The 25,276-nt window shown below is 47.4% G+C and overlaps 1 protein-coding gene across 5 annotated transcripts in view; it reads right to left on the bottom strand.

The window, feature by feature from the left end:
• MED27 (mediator complex subunit 27) overlaps nt 1-4,465 on the bottom strand; it is a 237,582-nt gene extending 233,117 nt beyond the window's left edge. For 2 of the 5 annotated variants that reach the window (XM_045468944.1, XM_045468945.1), the window contains exons 1-2: nt 4,224-4,463; nt 2,033-2,177 (exon numbers count right to left, since the gene is read on the bottom strand). In XM_045468944.1, the coding sequence (XP_045324900.1) occupies nt 2,033-2,177; nt 4,224-4,426 (348 nt within the window). In that variant the 5' untranslated portion in view covers nt 4,427-4,463. Of the gene's footprint in view, nt 1-2,032; nt 2,178-4,223 lie in introns of all 5 variants that reach the window. The other 3 variants (XM_045468941.1, XM_045468942.1, XM_045468943.1) reach the window with 3 other exon arrangements.
• Nucleotides 4,466-25,276: the final 20,811 nt, after the last annotated feature.

Here is a 25,276-nt window from a genome sequence, read left to right on the forward strand (position 1 = left end):
GAAACCAGTCACTTCCCCTGGAGTCCCGGTCACTCGTGGTTTTGCGAGCAGCCTAAGGCTTCCTGCCACCGAAAAGTCTCCATAGCTCTAGCCTACTCCAAAAACATTACCCACGTGATACACCAACACAACTTCCGTGTCCAAACACCAAAAAGCAAGGCTTTCTACCAGGAGTCCAACCGGAAATAAGTCACACATACGCCTACTGATCAGACCCCACCCAATCCTGGGGTAAACTCATGGAAGGGTGACCTATAGTGCCCCTGGGAAAACAAAGAGCCTCAAACAGGACAGCCAGATAGGGCAGTGTTGTCTGCGTGGGGCTGGAACAGGCTTGCGCCTGGCTACGGCAATGAAATAATTTTTATTTGCCCTGCACCCCCTCCTTTTGGGAACTGCCTCTCCAACTCCAAGGAGCCCCACTTCCTGTGCTTTAGGTGATCTGTAACAGCCAACCAGAGAATCTCGCTCCTGGACTCACTACAACTGCCAGGCCGTCTTGTCCACCCTCACAGGCGTCAGGCCAACACAGGAAAGCAGGCCAAGAGACAACAGGAGAGGGACAGTCCCCATACCAACTGGGCGCCCGGATCCTCAAGACCCAACTGGGTTTCTATCCACGGCAGGCCAGAGTTTGGGGGACAACCCCTGCGGGCTAAGGGTTCGTGTCAGAGGTTCAAGTTCTCTTTAATGCCCCCAGCACAAATCACTTCTCCCTGAATCTCAGACTTAGCTGCTAGAGTTCTACCTCAAACCAAAGTGTATTAAATCCTGTTGAGAAACTCAAAGAAAAAATTTTGCTCGCCAGAAAAACCATCAATGCTCATCTGCATCCAAGACAGAGGGGGGAAAGGACCACAGAAAAGAGGGAAAAGATGATGGATAACTGGAGGGGGCGAGAGCAGCTCCCTATCAATAACTGTGAGAACCACCGTTTCCAGAGCAGTTGCCCAGTGTAATGAAGAAAGCTGATTCCAAACACATATTCTAATTCTTTATCAGCAAGGGAAAAAAATACACAACAACCCGAAGCACCCAAACAAAAGGAACTTGTCAGTAAACAGACTGTTGCCAGGCTTACGAGCCTAATTGTTGTCGTTATTTTTAGACTCTAGTTTAGTCTTCCCTTCACAGCTGTGCCAGGGTCTAGGCCACAGACCTGCCTGCTGACGGAGGCCTTGAGCAGCAAGTTCCATGGAGCGTGTTCAGAACAATCTCCCTCAGGGGCGCCTGGGTGGCTCAGTTGTTGAGCATCCGACTTCAGCTCAGGTCATGATCTCACAGTTTGTGAGTTTGAGCCCCGTGTCAGGCTCTGTGCTGACAGCTCAGGGCCTGCTTTGGATTCTGTGTCTCCTTCTCTCTCTATGCCTCCCCCACTCATGCTCTGTCTCTCTCTCTCTCTCTCTCTCTCTCTCTCTCTCAAAAACAAATAAATAAACATTAAAAAAAAATTTTAATAAAAAAAAAGAACAAGCTCCCTCGAGAGCAGTCTACAGTAATTAAAGAGGAGAGAATAGTCTGACAAACACTACTCTCGCGATGTTCTTCCAGTGACCACAGGGGAAGACAGTACAAGCAACATAAACAGCGTCAGTGGCTGAACATTCAGACCACCAGTCCTTAACCTTCTAGGGGTCATGGACGCTTCCAAATCTGACGCAAGCTAGGAAGTCTTCCCCAGAGGGGGAAAAAAAAAAACATACACACAACACAACATCTTGCATATGATTTCAAGGAGTTCACAAAAGCTGCTCCCCACACCAGGTCTCCAGGCTAAATGTACCTGACTTAAACCTTCTTAAAAAAGTAATTACCTAAGCACCATGATGAATCCTCAAAGATTCAGAGGACTATGAAATTTCTCATAGAGAAAATTCCAAATCTGTAACCCCAGGCTGAATCAAGAACAAACAAACCCCCCCCCAAAAAAAAGAAAAAAGAAAGAAAAACTTACCTTCACCTTCTGCATTTCTGAAATGTAAGAAAACTCAGCTTTTCTCTATTAGCTCCCTTTCTGACATGTCTCCCTTACCTTGTTTGACCATTTATATGCTTGAAGGAGTTGGCTATAGAGAGGAGTTTTGTCCTGCACAGGATCCAGGCTTAACAGCCCACTGTTATGGAGAGGATGGTTCTCAGATGGCTTGCCTACCAAATTGCTCAGACGCTCCAGCTCACTGGAAAAGAAAGAGATAAAGTAAATAAACCTGACTCCACTGAAACTCCAATTCTTAGCCAACCACATTGGTAAAAAAAAAAAAAAAAAAAAATTTAAGAAGTCTCTTAGGAGGAAATACTGTGAAAGGTTAACATCAGGGACAATTAAGAAACTCCTAACTGGGAGCTTGTCTTATATTAAAACCGAGCTACAGATCATTCGAGTACCTGAATAAATGGTAATTATTTATCATTCACGTAGGAAGAGACGAGTACGTGGTACTTCACAGATGGTGAAACTTAACAAAACAAAGAAGAGATAAAATAAACAAATGGAACGGGAAGACACCACCGAGGGGGCTGTGTCAAACACTTCGGTCTAGCAGGAAAACTCGAGAGAAGCCTGGGAAAGTGAGCCAACAGCGAAAGCACATTCCAGGAGCACATTCTGTGAGGCCAGTCTCAAACTGTTCAACAAAAGACTCTCTAGGAACAGCTTCTCATGCCACACTCATTTTGGAATGTTCAGCCACCTTCTTGGCACCACCGTGTAAAGATTTTAAAAGGCAACAGAACGCAAATGTTCTTGAACTTTCTAGAATGGTGAAGGGTTATAAGATCCCGAACATTACCAAAGGAAGCAGATCAGAGAGGAAACGCAAGAGAAATAAGAACAGCCAGGGGGGCACCTGGGTGGCTCAGTCGGTGAAGCGTCCGACCTCAGCTCGGGTCATGATCTCACAGTTTGTCAGTTGGAGCCCCGCATCGGGCTCTGTGCTGATGGCTCAGAGCCTGGAGCCTGCTTCCGATTCCGTGTCTCCCTCTCTCTCTGCCCCTCCCCCGCTCACACTCTGTCTCTCCTTCAAAAATAAACATTAAAAATTAAAAAAAAAAAAAAAGAAGAACAACAGCCAGTGCAACCCCTCAAGCAGGGGAACTATTAACTGGCACTGCGCCAGAGACAGCAAGTGGATGTGGGAGTTGAGGAGGGGTGCGTGATTTCCTGGCTTCCCACCAAAAAAGAATGGCAACTACTTAAGGGGAAAAAAAAAATCAAAAGAGGCACCCATCATTTGGTCACCACCTCCTCCTCCATTCTACCTCCTCCTTCCAGCTGGTTACTAAGGAAACCAAGTTGGGGGGGGGGGGGGAATCCAGCCATTCCAGAAATTGTAGGATGACTATCTTACCAAATGCCTTTCCCTGCTAAGGTCAGTTCTGAGAAGCAAAAGTCCTGTAAGTCTCTGAGAAGGGTCACTCTCTTAAGGAAGGGAGGAGAAGTTCAGGACCTAACCATTTAAAGGGTTCCTACTGTGTGCTGGGCTTTTCACAATCACCCTTTCACTCAATTCTTCCACAACACTTAGAAAATAGAAGAAAGTGACTTGTAAGAAAGAGAAAGAAACCTACAATCCTTAACCCTACAGGGCCACGAATTAATACGGGGGGAGGGGAGTTAAACCTAGGTGACTGAGCTGGTGTAGGCTGAGGTCGGGTCTCTCCAGAGGAAGAAACTGACCAGAAGCAGAGTGGGAAGGAAGTCCTGATCAGGTGGTTTGGGAGGGGGCGGGGGCGCGGGAAAGGTACAGATCAAGGCCTGTTTTATCGTGTTTGGAGGTGGACTAGAGGTGCAGGGGCGAGGCAGTGGTGCTAATCAGACCGAGCGCACTTGGGTTTGGGGCAGCGCTGAGCTGGTCCCGTTTGGCAGTACTTGATCAGACACGGTGGGGCACAGAGGGCCTACAGGTGAGAAACCTGCGAAGCGGAGGTGAGAAGTGGAAGTTCGTGGGAAGAGCACGTCTCCTCGTCAGGAACCGAACGACCACACGGGAGGTCCAGGGCGGCGGGAGGCAGCCAGGAATAGGAGGCCGAGAGAAGGGAGACGAGAAAGCGGGGGTGGGGGACGAGGTGTCCCTGAGGAACAGGCATGGGCTTGGAGGGGAGGGAAAGACAGCAAGGGAGCAAGAAACTGAGAGCAGCCCCAGGTTAGAAAGACTCGCGCGGGGTCGGGACAGGGTGGACACCGGGCGGGGTCCCCGACGCTGGCCCCTTCAGCCGGTACCTACTTGAGGTCCCGGTTGACCGAATGCAAGTTGTCCTGGAAGTGCGCAATGAAGGCCTTCTCCCGGCCCTCCAGCGTCTCCTTGTTCCGCATGCCATCCTTCAGGCAGTCGAACACCCTGCTCACGCTGGAACGCAACGCCTGGATGGCACTGATGGCCTGAGCAAAGGCCTCCAGGTTCACTCCGACACTTAGCACGTCCGCCATGTTGCCGCCGCCGCAGCGGGCTCTCCAAAGCCGGCTTCGTGAGCGAAAGGCCGCGCTCGCTGATGACGCCGGCCCTCGAAGGCCTCTGGGAAATGTAGTTCTCGCGGGGCGAGGCTGCCCAGGTGGTCAGTGCAGGCTTACGTTGTCGGAAAGAGGGTTTGCGTTCAAGTGAACAGATGAGTGGGCAGGAAAGTGAGCGCCTAGATGTGTGGAAGTCAGGCTGCACCCTCGGCTTTCTTAACGGTGACAAGGAAATACAGAAGGTTCCCGCGTTTACCCAATCTTGCGCCCATGGGAATCACAGGGAAAAGAATTGCTCAGAGCAATAGTGTGCACGGAGTGAAGGATCATGACCCACTGGGTAAAATCAGTCCATATTCTTAAATAAATGAGGGGGAACGGAAATTTCTTCTCTACAGTAGAATACCAACTGATAGAAGTAGAAGAAAGGATAGGGGGAAAGTACCATTTAGCAACCATTAGAATAATAATTGGTTCAGGTAGGAATCAAGGAATGCTAAACCTGGATATTTGCACAGCCTCCAAGTATCATCCCACCAGACACCTATTAATTAAGTGCAAAATAATGATCCAGCAATTTCACTGGTTATATACTCAAATTTCTGGTTATATACTCAAGAGAAGGCAAAGTGGGGACCGGAACAGATATTTGTGCCCTCGAGTTCGTAGCAGCCTTATTCACAATCGCCGAAAGGCTGAAGCAACCCAAGGGAACATCGTGGGATAAGTTCATGAACAACGTGTGATATATACGTACAAGGGAATATTTATTCAGCCTTAAAAAGAAAGGATGTTCTGACAACCTGGTGAACCTTGAAGACATTATGCTAAGTGAAATAAGCAGTCAGAAAAAGATAAGTATTGTATGATGAGATATCTAGAGCAGGCAAATTCATAGACAGGGAGTAGAATAGTGGGTGCCAGGGTCTGGAGGAAGGGGAGAATGAAGAGTTAGTGTTCAATCAACAGAGAGTTTCAGTTCCGGAAGATGAAAAAAGCTCCGTGGAGAGTGGTGATGGCTTCTCAACAGCGTGAATGCGCTTAATGCTGCAGAACTGGACACTTAAAATGGTTAAATATAAATTTTATGTTATGCATATTTTACCATCATTCTTTTTTTTTAATTTTTTATGTTTATTTTATTTTTGAGAGAGAGAGAAACAGATCACGAGTGGGGGAGGGAGACAGAGAGAGAGAGAAAGAGAGAGAGAGAGAGAGACAGGATCCGAAGCAGGCTCCAGGCTATGAGTTGTCAGCACAGAGCCCGACGCAGGACTTGAACTCACAGACTGTGAGGTCATGACCTGAGCCGAAGTGGGCTCTCAACAGATGAGCCTCCCAGGCCCCCCTAATTCTTGTTTTTTAATTCTGTAATGCAAAAGAGAAGGGTAATACTGTCTTCACAGTGGAGCAGCCTGGCAGATACTACCCTAGCAAGAGACGAACACTACATCCCCAAACCATCTCCTGATACGATGCCCAGAGAAAAGTGCAGCACGAATTCTGGGATATTCCTGCCAAAAATGCACCACCAGAATCTGATCAGGACATCAGACACACTCAAAGACATTTGACAAAATCATTGTGAAATTGTGGAGTTCACCTCAAACCCACTTCCTGAGTAGTTCCCCCACTCTGCCTTCTCCAAGCTCGCTCCCCCACCCCCCAGTCCCCCCAACACCACCTCAATTCAAATCCTTCAGTTGTGGAACAGTAAAGATAAACTCTGCTCAGAAACTGGGCTCTGATGTGGCTCTCCGTGAGTGTTTAGACATTACTTAGATAAATGAATACTCCCATGAGAAACAAGGGGTTTCATTGTCTTGAGTTTACATAATTGCTTTCATTTCCTGACATCTACACCACCTTCATAGTGTTGCCATTGGCAGCTTTTCCTAAGGCGAAGGGGTAAGAGATAGGAGAAACTTCCAGCTGTGGAACCCTGAACAAGTTCCTGAACTCCCGGATCCTCAGTTTTCTCATCTGTAAAATAGAACTACTAATAACACCTAAGTTTAGAAAATAGCTGTGAGGTTTAATAACACCTTGAAGGCAAAGCTTTTGAAATAATGCTTGGCAAGTAATAAATACTCAGAAGATTGTAGCTGCCAGGGGAATGCTGGGAAAGTGTCCCGTGGGTCTGTGACCTGTGCTTCTATCCCCACTTGAGGACTTAGTACAGAATCAAAAGCAAGAACAATGGATCTATTGGGTCCAATGATCTCTAGTGACATTCCCCTGTTGCTAACAGCTTGTCAATTAACTGTGTCCTATAATCCATTATTTCTCTGTGGCCTTTTTATCTCCTTGGGCATATAGGGTTTGGATTTGTGTGTGTGTGTGTTTTTTTTTTTTAAGATTTTCGTAGCAAATACTTTTTAACTTCATAAAAACGAAAGAAAACATCTGTGTTTGTGGGCCTCTTTTGGTGTTGATCCCTTCTAGGGAAAGATTAGAGAAGTCAAACTCCAGTATCATGGTTACTCACCTTATTGGGTCCCCTGAAGGGACCCTGGCTGTATACTCTGTTCCCAAGGGAAAAAATGTACTAGTCTATTTCTTTTGTCTTTTTTTTTTTTTTAAATGTTTATTTTTGAGAGGGGAGGGAGACAGAGCATGAGTGGGGGAGGGGCAGAGAGAGAGGGAGACACAGAATCCAAAGTAGGCTCCAGGCTCTGAGCCTGACTCGGGGTTCAAACCCACAAACCATGACCTGAGTTGAAGTCAGACGCTAACTGACTGAGCCACCCAGATGCCCCTGTACCAGTCTATTTCTGCCCATGCTCTATGTACCCACAAACTGGAGATTTTGCATACAATTTTAGGGGGTTCATAGCCCCCCTAAAGCCCAAAGATGGACCTCTGGGTAGAATCATGCTCTAAAGCAAGCACTATGGAGGTATGGCCCAGGGCTATCATGTAACCACCAGATCTCCAGTGCCTGGAGCATAAAAGACTCAATGTAAGTTTGTGGAAGCAATGAGTTAACACAATATATTATGTTTGCCTTCTTGGATCCTCCCTCCAAATTACTTCATTTCTTTGTATACTCAGATATCATTTCTCCCTCCTTCTCAGCCCACCTCCCCCGCCCACCCTCTCCCTCCCCACTCCCCACACAGTAAGATTTTCCTCTGTCTTATTCTCTGATTCAGTGGTTAAGATACTGATTGGAACAATAAAGTACAAATATGCTCCGCTCCCACAGTCATTCGTTTTCAAGATTTCTCTCTGGCTCCCCTCTTCTGGGAAACTCAGAAATTGATCAGTGGAAATACACATTTCCCCTGAACCTAGTAAGGAGACTTTCATCACAGCAACAGAAAACTTTTCATTTTGGAAGGGAATGGACAGAGTTTCTCTAAGGTGCCATAAATTCTTGAGAATGGTGGCACATATAGGCTTGCATCTGTGTGTGTTTGTGGGATATAAATTAGTTTAAAAGGAGTTCATTTTGAGCAATATCAGATTTTAATTATTGTGATCTTATGTTTGGGTAAAAGGCAGCACCCTGCTGCTAATATCTTCCAAAATGAACAAGCCATTAGCTTGGTGCTATCAGCTCAAGAGTATTAGAATGAGCAATCAGAATTAAAGTTGTCAGTATTTAATTAAAATATGCTGCAACTCCCATCATATTCAGAGAGCATGTGGTTTAAGCATTCAGACTGAGAAAGCACCCTCATCAATTAATAATTATTAAGGATTTGCTAGATGCAGAACACTGCATTGGACGGTTGGGCGGAATGTCACCAGATAGATTTAAACCCAAATCTGCCTTGGATAAGCCGCAACGTAACTAAGCCACCTGCCGTAATCAGTGTGGCATAATGCTTAAGACCCTGGGGGTTGATCCGAGGATTAAATTGAGGCAGCGCACAGTTCTGGGAACATGGTAGGCATTCAAGTCGGTCGTTCAACAAATATAGATATCTGATGTCTCGACATTTTGTTAAACAGCTGGGGAGCCAGTGGTAAAACCAGGCCCCGTCTGGTCTAGTAAATGTCCCTGAAAATATCTGAAGTGGGTTGTGTGTTTCTCCACATTCACCTGTTTAAGGCTCAGTGTATCAGTTATCTGTAGAGTGCTTAGCATCAGGTTTATTAAAATTAATCTAAAACAAGTATGGTCAAGAATCTTCTCGCGGTCTCTTCTGAACCCAGCCGCCCTCCTGTTTTCCTCTTATGTTGCCTGCTGTGATTCTGACACGGTGATGATGAGCAAATGGTCTGCAAGGACAAAGAGGATCCTGGAGAGGAGGAAATCAGCCTGGACTTGTGTCTCTCAGGCAAATGAGTTAACCCTTCTGAACCTCAGACCTTGCATCTAGAGGATAAGGAAGGGGCATCACCTCCAGAACTGACAATCCGGGAGCATAAGATGAGGAGGAACATGTCAGGAGTTCAGGAAGGAGGAAAAGGAGAGGACCGCTCCTCGTTAATGCCGATCACAACCGCCGTACCCGGATTCCTGCACTCTGATTCGTTCTCTTGCCCAGCGACACTCACCGAACAGAGGGATTGAATAAGGATCCAAATGGAACCTGGTTCTGCTCTCGTGGCGCTCGCTCACAGCCTCGCAAGGGAGTCAGACACAAATGGAACATGAGACCCGGTGAGGTTCAACTGCAGGATAAGAGACTTGCATGGAGCATTTTGAGGTTCTTAGGGCAGTCACAGCATCTTTCTGCACAGGGGAGGCCTGGGCCAAGCCTTCCGAGGAGAATTGGGGCTAACCAGGTGCGGTGGGGGACAGAGGTGGGGGAGTACAGTTTGAGGTGAGGTCGTGCTGGGATTAGATCTGTGTTTGTAAAAGTCGGCTCTCTCGCTATGGAGAAGGTGAACAGAAGCGTCCGAGCTTCGAGGCAGAGACACCAGAAAGGCAGGGGTACCTCCACCTGCAGGATGGCAACAATGGACCACACGGGAGCCATATTCTTCCCATCACAGGAAGTCAGGAGGTATTTTAAATATTTCAGTAAATTATTGATTGCCCGTTTGGATGCTCACTTAATCAACCACCAAGCCTGTTGTTAGAGACCTCCGCTTTCGCCCGTGTTCAGACGTAATTAAGTACAAAACGTCTCAGGGATGGACCCTTTTACCAACACATTAGGCCAAATCAAAGTGGAGCAAAACGCAAGCTGTTTGTGCAGGCTCAGCCACAGCCCATTTGCGGGAGGGATCGCCTTCTAATCCTATTACTGTGTTATGTGGACGCTGTGGTTTTGGGTTTAAAAAAAATTTTTTTTTAACGTTTATTCACTTTTTGAGAGACAGAGACAGAGTGTGAGTGGGGCAGGGGCAGAGCGAGAGGGAGACACAGAATCCGAAGCAGGCTCCAGGCTCTGAGCTGTCAGCACAGAGCCCGATGCGGGGCTTGAACGCACGAACCCTGAGATCATGACCCGAGCCGAGGTCGGATGCTTAACCGACTGAGCCACCCAGGCGCCCCACGGACGCTGTGTTTTAATCAAGACCGACGATGAACCACAAGCATCAGAAGCTACTAAGTGCGTAACCCTCACACAGAACGTGGGCAGAGGGCACAGAGGGGAAGCCAAGGCAGATGGACAGCTACACCAACACAAGGGATCCCTGTCTCGGAGCTCTCATGAGCACCCCCGTACTCCTCCCAGCACTCCCCTCCAGCTCCGCACCCCCTCCTCCAAGCCTCAGGTAAGACCCAAAAGAAGGCACGTCAGTTTCCTGACAAAGAGAGGATCCGTTCCCCTTGTGCTGCAGTCTTATTCTTTACAATGTGTCACTTTACTTTTCCTAATCTCAAATACACACTTTGAAATGTGGGAAACTATAGAAAAAAACAAAAAAAAAAAAAAACCTCTACGAGAAGAGAAGTTTATGCATAACTCCACCACTCGATGTTTTGGCTGTTCACACGTACACATTATTTTACAAAATTGGAATCATACTGTCTTGTGACCTCTATGATTCATAAGTAGCCTAAATGCCTTTTCCTACCGCAAACTAGGTCTTCTAAAACATTTTAATGACCGCCGAAGATTCCATTCGGTGGCTTTACATAATTTCTTCAGTTCCGTGTTGTTGACGGCCCGGGGTTTTCCACCTTGAACTATGCAGTTGTCGAGCCTCTAACACCAAACCTTGGTGCATGAAGGGAACGTGTTCCCTGCAAGTTGTGTCTTCCCGCCATTTGGTTGCAAATCACTTTGCCTGTGTGGGGATAATGGGTGTGGAGGACAGCCTCACTAGATTCCGCCTCACTCCTAAAACCAGTCCATTCTTGGAAGGTAGTGGGGGGTAGAGGTGGAAAGAGCACAGGGTTGACAGGACAGACAGCAGACAGACATGTGCTCGAATCCCAGCTGTCCCGCTTCCGAAGGATGCCATCAGAGAAAGCGTTTGGCTGAAACTAACAATCACATACAACACTAAAGGTAGTTTAAAGAGAGAGGGCTGACTGATCTCACCTGAGAAGTGGTCTGGGGACACATGATATGGGGCTGGTGCAGTGGCTCCTCAGGGGCCCACGCCTTTCACCAGTCTGCCCAAGTGCCCTTGGGTCTAGACTCATTTCTGTCACTTCATGGTTGCACGATGGCTGGGTCCCAGCTCTGTATTACAGGCAGGAAGAAGGAGGAAGGGGCAGAGGTGGCATCCTTGGGCTTCTGCTCACACCTCATTGGCCAGAACAATGTCACGTGGCCACCCCTACTTGCGAAGGAGGCTGGGAAACTGAGTTCCACCTTTCTTTCCCAGCCTCTCTGTCAGCCTGGCTGTCCAATAGAGATACAATGCGAGCCATAAATGTGAGCCACATGTTGTCTTTTGTAAAACATTTTTTAACATTTAATCATTTTTTGGGACACAGAGAGAGACAGCGCATGAGCAGGGGAGGGGCAGAGAGAGATGGAGACACAGAATCCGAAGCAGGCTCCAGACTCTGAGCTGTCAGCACGGAGCCGGACGCGGGGCTCGAACTCATGAACCGCAAGATCACGACCTGAGCCAAAGTCAGCCACTTAACTGACTGAGCCACCCAGGTGCCCCTGAGCCACATAGTTTCTAATAGTTATATTTAAAAAGGCAAAGAGCCTCACAACTATTAGGATGGCTACTATTTAAAAAAAAGAAGGCAAAGAACTTGTGGGTAGGGTATGGAGCACTGGAGCCCTGGTATACTGATGGCAGGAAGACAAAATGACTCAGCCGCTATGGGAAATGGTACGATGTTTCCTCAGAAAATTAAAACTAGAATTGCTTGCTACATTATTTAGCAATTCCGCCGTGGGTATACACTCCAAAGAATCAAAAACAGGGTCCCAAAAAGATATTCGCACGCCCATGTTCGTAGCAGCGTTATTCACAGTAGTCACGTGGTGGAAGCAACCCAAATATCCATCAGTGGGTAGATGGTTAAACAAACTGTGGTCTATCCATACAACAGAACATTATTCAGGCTCCAATAAAAGGACCTTTTGACACAGGCTACAACATGGGTGAACCTGCCGCTGACCAGGATGGTCAATTTTATGTTATGTATATTTTGCCATGATTGGGGGAAAATGGTAAAGAGAAACAGATAAAATTCATTTTAAAAACATCTTATTTAAGGGGCACCTGGGTGGCTCAGTCGGTCGAGTGTCCGACTTCGGCTCAGGTCACGATCTCACACTCTTTGAGTTCAAGCCCTGCGTCAGGCTCTGTGCTGACAGTTCGGAGTCTGGAGCCTGCTTCGGATTCTGTGTCTCCATCTCTCTCTGCCCCTCCCCTGCTCATGCTCTGTCTCTCTCTATCTCCCAATAATAAATAAACATTAAAAAAATTTTTTAAAAACCCATTTTATTTAATATAGGGGCATCTGGGTGGCTCAGTCGGTTGAACGTCCAACGTCATGATCTCACACTTCGTGAGTTCGAGCCCCGCGTCGGGCTCTGTGCTGACAAATCAGAGCCCGGAGCCTGCTAAGGGTTCTGTGTCTCCTTCTCTCTCTGCCCCTCCCCCGCTCGCTCTCTGTCTCTCTGTCTCTGTGTCTCTCTCGCTCTCTGAAAAATAAACATGAAACACATTTTTTAATAAAAATTAAAAAAAAACATTGCATTTCATATAATATGTGCAAACCATGACATTTCAATACAAAAATTACTGAGATAATTTACATTCTTTTTTGCCTACGAATCCTTTGCAATTAGACCTACGGTACATTTCAAATTGAACGAGGCACATTAGCTACCTTTCAGCCCAGTAGCCACATGCGGCTAGTGTCCACACAATTGGTCGGCGTAGTCCTGAAACAAAGGCAGGCAAGGGAGAAGCTTGAGCAGGAACTGGAGGTTGGCCCAGCCAGTCTGACCCTTGGCGAGGTCACCTAACCTCCCTGAGCTGGGCAGCAGGGCATGGAGGGTGATAATGGCTAAGTCCTTGTGATTGATGCAAACGTTATATTAGATAATATGTGGAAAGCCCCCAGAAAACTGTCTGGCACACAAGAGCTACTCCTGTAAATAGTAGGAATTGCTCGTCATGTTTCCATGTTTCCATGGAGAAGGGGGATAACAATAAAAAAAGGACATCGTACAAACTGTTTCTTCAAAGGTTTGTAAGAATAAGGGAAGCCTGAATGTATTTTGTGTTTTTTTAAGAGTCATCGTTTAGAGGTGCATTTTGAGATAGTTACGAGGAAAATGATGTGATATGTGAGCTCTGCTTCAAAATAACATGGCGGGACGGGCGTCTGCGTGGCTCACTCGGTTAAGCATCCGACTCTTGATTTCAGCTCGGGCCATGGGATTGAGCCCCTCGTCGGGCTCTGCGCCGACAGCCCAGAGCCTGCTTGTGATTCTCTCTCTCCCTCTCTCTCTCCCCCTCCCCTGCTCTCTTGCGCGCTCTCTCTCTCAAGACAAATCAACCTTAAAAAATAATAATATGGAGGGAAAGAGACATAGGGGGAAAGGCTGAAAGAAGCGTGGCAGTCAGCCGATGACACTGGTGCCGAGTTTGGAGGTTTCATCATATCGTTTGATGTTTTCCATAATGAAGTTTGTTTTGTTTTATTTCTTTAAGGATGTCATATAGGTATTGAATACGCCTTGAGTTTTTCAGATTCTAAGTCTTTAAAAAAAATTTTTTTTAAAGAATTTATTGGTTCTGGGGGCGCCTGGGTGGCTCAGTCGGTTGAGCGTCCGACTTCGGCCGAGGTCATGATCTCGCGGTTCGTGGGTTCGAGCCCCGCGTCGCGCTCTGTGCTGGCAGCTCAGAGCCTGGAGCCTGCTTGGGCTTCTGGGTCTCCCTCTCTCTCTCTGCCCCTCCCCCACTTGTGCTCTGTCTCTCTCTGTCTCTCAAAAATAAATAAATGTAAAAAAATTTTAAAAAAAGAATTTATTGGTTCTGGTGACAGCCTGGTAGAAATAAACAGTGGCTTCTTGAGCACCAAAATTAGCCAGGACACTGTCCACTGAGATAGCCATTGTTGGAAAGAAGGAGGTACCAAAGTATTGCCAACACTCACTTCATGGTCCTGCGTAATTTCCCCAAGAGAGGGACTTCTGTTTTATTTTCACCCAAAAGGTGATGTCTTGAGTTATCTGCACTGGGCGGGTGGGGGCAGGGACTGAAGGCTGTCAAAATGGTAACTGTCAGAATTCAACCGCTTGGTTTGCAGGTGGGTTTTGTTGTATTGCGTTGTGTTGTGTTTCCCCCGATGGATTGCGTGCGTAAGAGCTAACTATGGGAATCGCCTTTAGTAAGTGTTCAATTACTGAGAGCCGAGGACCTTTTTTTTTCCCCTTAAAATAATAGCCTCGTTGGAATATAATTCACATACCTTAATATTCGCCTTTTCAAAACCTGTCTTTCAGAGACGTCCACAAAGCTGTGCAACCATCACCACTATCTAATTCCCGAATGTCTTCCACTCCCGTCAGTCCCCGGAAACCACTAATTACTCTCTGTCTCTATGGATTTGCCTCTCCTGCAAATTTCATACAAATGGAATCATACGATGAGTGGTGTTTTGCGTCTGGCTTGTTTCACTTAGCATAATGTTTTCAAGGCTCATCCACATTGTAGCACGGTTCAGTATTTTCCTCCTCTTTATGGCCAAAAAGAACGGCTCCGGCACATTTTGCTTCTGTGTTCAACGGATGATGGGCACTTGGATTCCTTTCACTTCTTTGGCTGTTCTGAATAATGCTGCCATGAACAGATGTGTGCAAGTTAACGTATGGACCCATGTCTTCAATTCTCTTGGATATTTATCTAGGAGTGGAATTTCCAGGTCGTGTGGTGACCGTTTACATTTTTGAGAAACTGCCAAAGTTTTTTACAGTGGTGACACCATTGTACCTCCCCACCAGCGAGGTATGACAGTCCTCTGCATCCTTGCCAACACTTTTTAGTGTCTGTCTTTTTATTTTTTTTAATGTGTATTTATTTTTGAAGGAGAGAGAGAGAGTGTGTGTGTGAGTGGGGGAGGGGCAGAGAGAGACAGACAGAATCGGAAGCAGGCTCCAGGCTCTGAGCTGTCAGCACAGAACCCGACACGGGGCTCGAACTCACAGACAGGACAATCGTGACCTGAGGCGAAATCGGACGCTCAACTGACTGAGCCACCCAGGCGCCCCTATTGTCTGTCTTTTTGATTAAAGCCATCCTAGTGGGTGTGATTCTGATTTGATTTTTTCTCATTGTGGTTTTATTTGCATGTCCCTTGTGACTAATGATGTTGAGCATCTTTCCTTGTGCCTATTGGCCGTTTGAGTATCTTCTTTGGAGAAATGTCTGTCCAATCCTTTGTTCAACTTTTAAGTTGAGTCGGTTGTCTTTTGATCCTTGAGTTGTAAGAGGACTTTTAAAATTAATACCAGGGGCGCCTGGGTGGCGCAGTCGGTTAAGCGTCCGACTTCAGCCAGGTCACGATCTCGCGTTCCGTGAGTTCGAGCCCCGCGTCGGGCTCTGGGCTGATGGCTCAGAGCCTGGAGCCTGTTTCCGATTCTGTGTCTCCCTCTCTCTCTGCCCCTCCCCCGTTCATGCTCTGTCTCTCTCTGTCCCAAAAATAAATAAATAAATAAATAAATAAATAAATAAATAAAATAAAATAAAATTAATACTAAATGATACCTAACATGATAGTGTATGTAATTGAGCAGACAGTAGAAGTTCGTTGAGCCAGCCGTCATACCACGCCTCACCCAAACTGCTAACCAGCACCCCAAATTATGCTGGAGATGACAGGTTTTCATCACGAATAGCTACCATAGCCAAAATGTTTCCATTAAAGAGAACAGAGGGAGGAGGAGGAGGACGTCATTCCTTTTTATACCTGTGTTTTCTGAGCACCTGCTAGCCCCTGGCTGAGTGATCGCTCTCTGGGAACTGCTCCTAACAAGAGCGATATGAATGCAAGTCAACCAAAACTCAAACTTCCATGAGATCAAGGCCATCTGAAAGAGGACCACTGAGTTGGAAGAGAACTTACAGAAAGGAGAGTCACTTTCTTGGGGAGTCAGAAAGGGCTCCTGAAGGGGGTTGCATTAAAGTTAAGCCTGTCATTCTCAAGGCTGTCTGCAGGATATTCGGAGATTGACAGCCATAGATTGATACCCACCCATTGATCCTCAAACATTTATCCAATAAATATTGATGAGTTGAATATGCCCAGGGGATTCAGCGGGGTCCATGGTTAGACATAAAGTCCCTGCCTTGCAGAGCCTAGTGAAAAGAAGCGGATGATAAAAAAGAATAGCTTTATCTGTAATGTGTCACGTAGTGAAAACTGTCAAGAAGGAAAATGGAGCAGGACGAAGAGGCAGAGTGACAGGGAGGGCGGCCATTCTGATAAATTGGTCTGATAAGGAGATCTTTGAGTGGTAACCTGTGTGAAGTCAGGGATTGGGCTGGGGTGATATCTGCGGGAAGAACAAGGGAAGAGAAGGGAGAGGAGAAGTCATGAGAGGTGAGATCCCAAGGAGCCTTTCATGCAAACATCAACTGTGGAACAAAATCACTCTTGGGCCACACGTTGATGATGTGCCTGCACATTCCATCAAGTCTTTGTTGGAGTCACTTCACGTTAAGTCTGACAAGTTTGTTGGCGTGTTGTTGTTGTTGTTGTTGTTTTCTCGTGGTGAAAGAGAAGGAACAGGTAGGAACCGAGGGGTCATTTGACTGGGTGGTATGATCGTTAGGGCTTTCCCTTTGAGAACCTCTGTGCCAACATCAGAATCTAGCCTTCAGGACAGTCCACACCTCTGAAGAGAGTGTGCATCCTTAGAGGTTCTGGAAGGAAGAGAGGGTTTGGGTTTCAAATGAAATGGACAAAAGATCTGGCTTCACAGAGGTTCAAGACATCTTCCTTGTCCTCTCCACCATGGACAGTTTCCCAAAATGTTATCACCATTCCTGGAGAGAACCAGTTCTTTTCTTAGAGGAACCGGGTGTGCTTAGCTCAGAGCAGAGAAGGTGAGGGCAGGAGGAAGGTCGTGATGGTGACCTTCAACTCACCTTCGCGTCAACCTTAGGGAAGACTCCTTCTGTGGCATCTAGATCTACTGGCCGTTACGAGAACCAGTCGTGAGGAAGCTGTGGGGAGGAAGGTTGCACCGTAATACTGCAAAGGGCTTCCTACCATGGAAAAGGCAGTGAGTTCCACGACAATGGGAATGGCGGTGAGTTCCAGGTGGAAAGAAAATGGATGTTTATCTGAGATTCTGTGCAAGGGATTCTGGCGTCGGTTGGTAGGTGGGAGCAGAACCCTGTTGGAGCTAAAATTCTGTAATCAGCTGTGCTGTCTTCTAGGTGAAAATCAAGACCGTTCATAGACAAGAGAAGCCCATAGAACAACAGGAAGGTCACTTACAGTGTGCCCTGAGTCTTTATCCTCTGGTTGCATGCTGTTAAGGGGGCTTTAATTAAGCTTTCCCCTCCGGGCACAACCAGCCTGTTTGTGGTGAGTACAATATGCCGTCCCAGAATATGTCAAACTTCATTTGCAAAATATCAGACTGCTGTTTTTTTTTTTTTCCCAGAGCCAATCTGCAGAGTAATACGTTCAATAACTTTTGCTCTTTTTCCTCTCAAAGATAGGTCTCTTTTTGGAGCTGATAGCGCAATAAATGCGGAATCGGGTGCAAATTCCAATGGAAAGAAAAGACATTGTTATTTAAAGGCCAAATACTGGCCTAAAATAGAGTTGTGAAGGCATTGAGAAACAGCAGACTTCCCAGATGGCTCGCAGATAATTCACTTTGCACTCAGTCCGTTCACTCGCTAAAAAAAAAAATACTTTTGACTCTGTTTCTCCTCAGATTGAAAGTTGGTGCCTGCTTTAACATATGTGCTTCTCTCTTTAAATTTAGCTCTGAGTCATGTTGTATTACATTAGGGATGCAGCAGGCAGGCAGGCACTTGGAAAATGTACATCAATGCGTTTATTTTTAAGTTATATAAAAATAAAAATATATATGTTTAAATATATTAGGCTGTATTTTTGCCCAATTTCAAAATGGTTGTTCTCAAGAACAGATTAGATAAAACAATAATAACGACGGTGACACTGGGATTCTGGAGTGCTGCCCATTCCTGAGGATCTCAGAGCAACTTGGCAGATCCTGGAGCTTCCCCCCCACCCAGCCCAGCCCAGCACGGGGTTTGGGCTTCTTCGCTGAAAACTACGCCTCCGCAGGGGACCAGGCAGTTCCCTTAACAGCTGCGGGCCGCCTAATTAAGATGCTCCTTCCTCCAGGAGGGACGGTCAGAGGGGGCAGAGCCTAGAGGGACATCTTTAGCCTCAGGGGCTGAGCTTGTGCCTCTAGGGTGCAGACACCCAAGACTGGGCTCAAATCCTGGCCCTGCCCCTTCTAGTCCGCGTGTCTTTGGAAAAGCGACGGGGCCTCCTCTGCGTCTCAGCTTCCTGACCTGAGAAATGGACACTGAGTTCCCATCTCACAGGATGGCTGTGATCATTGGTGGATTTCCTTAGTCATCCACCCAGCGCGTATTTATTAACATCTGTGGGACAAAGTGCCAAACACGATGAACAGACCGGCGATCCCAGCCCTCATGATGCCTGTGGTCCAGTGGGTAGAGGGATGCTTAAGGAATAATCACAGCCATTGCTATTTAAACAGAGTTATGGGGCGCCTGGGGACTGAGCCCCAAGTCGGGCTCCGTGCTGGGCATGGAACCTGCTTGGGATTCTCCCTCTCTCCCTCTGCCACCCCCCTACCTGTCTCTCTAAAATAAAAATGTATAGGGATGCCCGGGTGGCTCAGTCGGTGGGGCGTCTGACGTCAGCTCAGGTCATGACCTCACGGCTTGTGAGTTCGATCCCCGCGTTGGGCTCTGTGCTGACAGCTCAGAGCTTGATTCGGATTCTGTGTCTCCCTCTCTCTCTGCCCCTCCCCTGCTCATGCCCCGTTTCTCTCTGTCTCAAAAATAAATAAACGTTAAAAAATTAAAATCAAATAATACATATATATGTATATATTTATTAAACAGATTCATGATGAATGCACTGAGGAAGAGTTTGAAGGGGAGAGCCATTCTGATCTGAAGGCTGAGGAGAGCTTCAGCAAAGAAGTGAATGAACAGAAACAGTTGGAAGGTGCCAGAGGCATGTGGTAGCCCCTTGTTACTCTTTGTAGGCATTTCCTGTGGCCGCCATGACAAATAACCGCAAACCCAGTGACTAAAACAACGCACATTTATTCTCTTACAGTTCCGGAGGACATACATCTGAGATGGGCTGAAATCACGGCATCAGCAGGGCTCTGGAGTTTTTGGAGGCTGGAGGCAAGGACCCCTTTCCTCTTCCAGCTTCTAGAGGTCACCTGCATCCCTTGGCTGGTGGCCCCTTCTCCATCTTCAAAGCTCATCACCCCAGCCTCTGTTTCCATTGTCGCATCTCCTTGTTTTGGACTTGGACCCTCCCTTCCAGTATCCCTCTTACAAGGATCCTCGTGATTATGCTGGACCGGCCTGGGTAGTCCAGGATATTCTCCCTGTCTCAAGATCGTTAACTTAATCAAGATCGTTAACTCTGCAAAGAACCCTTTGCTGTGTAAGGTGACATATGTACAGGTTTCAGGGGTTAGGACACGAACATCTTTAGGGGGCCATTATTCTGTCTACCACAGTTCAGGAAGCTCAATAGCCAAAAATAGAAGTTTCAGGGGCACCTGGTGGGGGCTCAGTCAGCTAAGCACCCAGTTTCGGCTCAGGTAGTGATCTCCTGGTTTGTGAGTTCAAGCCCTGCATCGGGCTCTGCACTGACAATGGGGGCCTGCCTGGGATTCTCTCTCTCCCTCTCTCTCTCTGTCCCTCCCCAACTTGAGCAGGAGTGTGTGTGCTCTCTCTCTCTCAAAATAAATAAATAAACTTTTAAAAAAACATAGGCATTTCGGACCGAAAGAAAAGAGGGAGGGAGATTATCAAAGAAATCATACACGGCAATTTCCCTGAACTATAGGGCACACATTTCCAGACTCAAAGGGCCTTCAGAGTGCCTGGCACAGAAACATATCAAAAGCTTCCAAAGAATGAACATTGTGCATAGAACTTCAGGCATCAGGCACTCGTCTTTTTGATATTATCACTGGAAATTGGACGATACGGTGCAGGGCCTCCGTAACCCCAAGGAGAAAAGACCCCAACCTAGAATTTATGGAAAATTTTAGCAATCAAATGACAGCGTGGGCAAAATACATTTCGGACACGCTAGGTCTCACCAAAGTTTCCTCACGTGTACCTTTCTCAAGAAACTGCTAGAGGATGTGCTTCCCCAAAACAAGAGAGTAAGCCATGAAGGCGGAAGACAGACAATCCAGGAAACAGCAGAAGGAACACAGGAGAGAGGCCAAGAAGACCCAGACCACAGGCGTGCAGGGGGCTCAGCACAGCCATCAGCCTCGACAGAGCCCAGGATGCAGGGTTCAAAGCCGAAACCCACAACCGACAGGTTCTAGCGGGTTTTACTATATTAACAGAAACTTTATACTTATGATGGAGAGTTTGGAGATAACTTACCCATAGTCACAGAGAAAACTGAGCAACCAAAAAAAATTGCAAACGCTGAGAAACATAAACTTGTCCAGAAAGCGTAATTATAGGGCATTGGGTGGGTGTGGCCAATGGTTTACATAAATCACAGGACAGTAAACACTGAATATTGATTGAATGAGTGTGTGTGTGTGTGTGTGTGTGTGTGTGTGTGTGTGTGTGTAAGAGAGCTAAATCCTCATTCCTCTAGCAGGAAGTCATTTAGATGAGAAATCAAGGTAAAGCCAAAGCGTTGAAGGTGGCTACTTCTGGGGCAAACGATCAGGAGCAGTGCATGGGGCTATTTTTAAATATAAGCCTTACCGTCTACTTGACCTTTTAATTGTATCACTTTAATACATTTTTTTTTTCAACTTAAAGGGGAAAGGAGAGGGGCGCCTGGGTGGCTCAGTCAGTTGAGCGTCCGACTTCGACTCAGGGCATGATCGCTCGGTTCGTGGGTTCGAGCCCCGCGTTGGGCTCTGTGCTGACAGCTCGGAGCCTGGAGCCCGCTTCGGATTCTGTGTCTCCCTCTCTCTCTGCCCCTTACCCTCTCACACTCTGTCTCTGTCCTCTCAAAAATAAATAAACGTTTAAGAAATAAATAAAGGGGAAAGAAGGGGAAAATGTTATTGTTCCCTGAACAAGGAGGCAGGTGTTGGGTTCCCGGAAACCCAGCCTCTCTGTCATTTCCAGGTTTTCTCTGACTCCAGCCTCATTAAATCACAAGATGATCTCGACAAAGGACATCAAACCTGTAGGAGGTCCGGCGAGGCCAGAAGCCCTCCACCTCCCCCACGATCGCCGCAATCACCGTGGCCGCTGCAGTGAGGGCAAGTGCAGTGGTGGACGAGGTCCTGTGAGCTGCGGGCACCTGTCAGGGTCCACAGTCCTCCCAGCAGGCCTGGTGGCCCCTGTGCCGGGGTCAGCTTGGGAGTGACAATGCTTCCAGGGACAGACCTGGGTTGGGGAGGGGACAGAGAGGGAGAGCTAGAGGCAGCGGGGGAAGTCAGGGGGAGGGGACTAGAGCCCTGTCTTGTATTCAACCCCCTGACACTCCCCGGGAATCTGAGTGCAGATGCAGTCTGGATTGCTCTGTCTTCACCTCTCTGCTCCAGTCTCCAACTCAGGGAGGATCTCCGGGGAGGGAGGCAGCCCTGGCAGGACGACTTGGGGAACAAAAGGAATTTTTGCCCTCCATCAGCAATGAAGTGCCTGGCTCGTAAGAGGGCCACTCCGGGGATTCAAGTAAGACCCCAGGCAGAAATTGGTTGCGCAGGCTCTGACATCTTGGAGCTCAGCATAGTTGCTCAGAAAAGAGGTATTGAATTTAAAGAACGTGGTCACTTCTGGTCTGGGGACAGGAGAATGGCAGGTGCCCTTTACTGGTTTCCTCTATCCCTCTTTTATAATATGTTGATGGTCACCATCAAATTATGCTCCTTTCACAAGCAAAACACATTTGAGATGGGCTGTCAGAACACCGGAGCCCAGATTTCAAGTGCCTGCCATTCTCAAAGGGAGAGATGGAAAACCAGGCCAGAGGCTCTTGAACAGTAGACTTCCCCCTCTTGAACCCAACAAGGAATAAAGTTATTTCCAAATTAGCCACAGAACTGAAACCCATGTTCTATGGAACTAACTAGTCTTGCTGGTTAGTAACAGAAGTTAAAAAGGTGTGTGGGGGGAGAGGGGGAATTTTCTGGAGTCAACTGACTTTGGAAAAGGCTGGACTCAATTTTTAAAAATAGGCAGGAATGGTCAAAACTTAAAAAAATTTTTTTTTAGAATTTATTTAGTTTTGAGAGACAGAAAGAGACAAAGCACAAGCAGGGGAGGGGCAGAGAGAGAGAGGGAGACACAGAATCCGAAGCAGGCTCCAGGCTCTGAGCTGTCAGCACAGAGCCTGACATGGGGCTGGAACTCATGAGCCATGAGATCATGACCTGAATCAAAGTTGGACACTTAACTGACTGAGCCACCCAGGCGCCCCTTGGAATGCTCAAAACTTTAATATGCCTTGCAAATATCCTAACAAAGCTCATATCTGTTGATAGTTGCACCCGTTTTCAAGAAGCATCCCATGGGTTTAGAATTCCATGGATCATATTCTGGGAAACAATGTCCAAGCATCTCAGGCACCTGAGGGCTTGGGAACCCCAAGCACCTGTGTGCAATGTGCTTGGTCAGAACACACACCTGTGCTCTTTGTTCCCCAGTCCCCAACCCGTGAGGCTATCTCAAAGTGTATAAGGAGGGACTTTCTCTCTTTCTCCTCCACCGGCCATCTGGTTTCCAGTATTCACACAAGGTGTCATTGTTTTTGATTGATTTCCTTAGAAATGGAGAAGAGACTTGGGAAATGGGACCTCAGTGGACCTGATTCTTCTGGTTTCCTTGATTTCTTGGATCTCTCTTCAATTCCGCACCACCCTGAGCATCAGAATTGTTTAGTCCCATGCCTTAGTTCCAAAGAGCCAAGATTTACATATTTGTGAAGAATCCTCATGCAACAGTTTCAGAAGAGCCCTTTTACCTTTTTCAAAGGCAGAATACCATAGATCCATTTCCAACAGAAGCTTCTCCTGCAGTATTTGTGCCTTCAAGGCTATGGAAAGCTGCAGATGACAAAAGTGATCGCATGAGTGTCCCCTAGCCCATGTTCTCCAACACCATCGACTTTCACATCTGATCCTGATGAGTCATTAGTTCCATTTCCCCTCATTTATTCACCCATCTGTCCAATATATATTTAATCAAGCACTAACTCTGAGTCAGGCACTGAACTAGATACTTGGATACAGTGAACAAGACAGATGTTGTCTCCACCCTGATAGAGCTGACAATCCAACATCCTAAACTGATCTTAAATGACTGCTACCTACAGGGTTGCCATTTGTGGTTGTGCAGGGTGTTCACTGCACGGGGGCTCCAGGCCAAGGGGGCAAGTGGGAGCTGAAATCTATCTTGCAGTCCATTCACCAAGGCAACACAGTTTGGGGCTGCATCTACCTGAAGCAGCACATTTTTCCAAACTTGCACAAAGGTGCTGCCTTATAGATTAACAACTCTGGCTTCCTGTAAGGTTATAGGGTTGAGAGTGGCCCATGTCAATGGTTTCTGGGCTTATCATTAGGGTCTTTAAACCCCAAAGTTGAGCTAAGTGGTTGTTAGACCCACACGAAGGGCAGTGGGACTGCACTAGCTCATCTGAGAGATGAGAAATGGTAAAGTGAAGTTTCATGAATCGTATTAGAATCAGTGCCACTTACTTCCTAAAAACAACGTCCATGTCCTCTAGCCTTCCTTTGTGGAATGGGGGTGCTCAGGCTCAGCCACCCCGGCTGTGTAAGTAAAAGTGTCCCCTTGCCCCTGCACACTCCTTCCCAACCTTGACTCCATCCTGAGTAGCACATAGGGTGCATAAGCAGGACACAAGGGCCATCCGGCGATGTTGACCCCTGAACTCCAATGTTTCCCAGCCCGGGCGGGGGGAGTGCTCTTTAAGACCGTGTTGCAGCATTCGAGAAACTCTGCTGAAGACGGAACACAGAACGGGGAAATGTAATGAATCCTTTCGATTTCCGGAGTGTGTTCTGTGCTTGGGGGTGAGATTGTTTCTGTGTGTGAACTCCCTGGCTCGGTGCTTCTCAAATTTTAACGTGTAAATGAATCACCTCGATACTTATCAAAATGCAAATCATGATTCAGCAGGAGCCTTCCTAACAAGTGCCCAAGTGATGTCGATGCAGCCAGTCCACGTTACTTGCAAAGCTGTGGTACACGTGCTCTGGCACCCGAGACACCCGAGTTAAAATCCCCTTGCTGCCACGTAGTCACCTTGTGACCTGAGTGAGTTGTTTACCTGCCCTGGGTCTTAGCTTTTGCCTCTGCAAAACAGGCAAATGAATACCCACTTCCTAACCTTCTCGTTAGGGTCGCGCCAGATGACGTGCATGCACAGCAGCGTGATGTCTGGCATACGGGAGGCACTCCCTCAATGTGGGCGTTAATATTCGTCCTCTGCCTTTCAACAAAAGGGGTATCAGAAAAAGGGAGAAAACTTAGTCAAACAAGACCTCAGTTGTCACATGTAGCAGGTCTTTGTCCCAGCGTCTAAATCACAGAGGCTCAGTCAGTCCTTTTTTCTGGTCCCCATCCTCCCGAGGGCTATGATTGTGCCTGGCATATGGTAGGTGCTCAGTAAATAGTTACAGAATGAGTGACTAACGCACTTCCATCAATAACAGTAGCTGTAGCTGGCAGTGGGGCCCACTTCTCCCCGTGGCAGCAAAATCAGACTGCGTGGGAGGGGGAGGTAGACAGTAGATGACAGTAGATAAGAGGAGTGCTCTCTAGGACTCTGATACCGCCCCCAACGGGGCATCCCTGCCTCCCATTTAGGAATCAGTAATCCAAAAGGACCCCCAGAAAAGTTAACTTCACCTTCTCTAAAATCACACAGTTCAGTTCCGTCCTTTCATGGAAGCTCTCAGGGAGGAAAAGAACTCCAAGAGCAGCTTGGGGTCCCTCATGAGTTGTGCTAGGAAGAAGGGTCACCCTCCTGGGGTCCCCAGCCTTGGAGGGTCCCCTCCCCTGGCGGCCTCACGGTTCCTTAATCTCCTCCCTGGGGCTTAGTGCAGCATTCTCTGGAAGGTTGGCAGGTCTTTGGTGAAAGATTCAGACATTGTCAGCTTTGCAACCTGCTCCCACTGGCATATATCTCTCAGCCACTCTGCCCCGGCCCAGCCGGCGAGGTCCTGGCATCCTTCTGCCCAGGCGCGAAAGCTCCGAGCCTTTGCCCCACTCTCC

This window comes from Leopardus geoffroyi, chromosome D4, assembly GCF_018350155.1.
Source record: "Leopardus geoffroyi isolate Oge1 chromosome D4, O.geoffroyi_Oge1_pat1.0, whole genome shotgun sequence".
NCBI lineage: Eukaryota > Metazoa > Chordata > Mammalia > Carnivora > Felidae > Leopardus > Leopardus geoffroyi.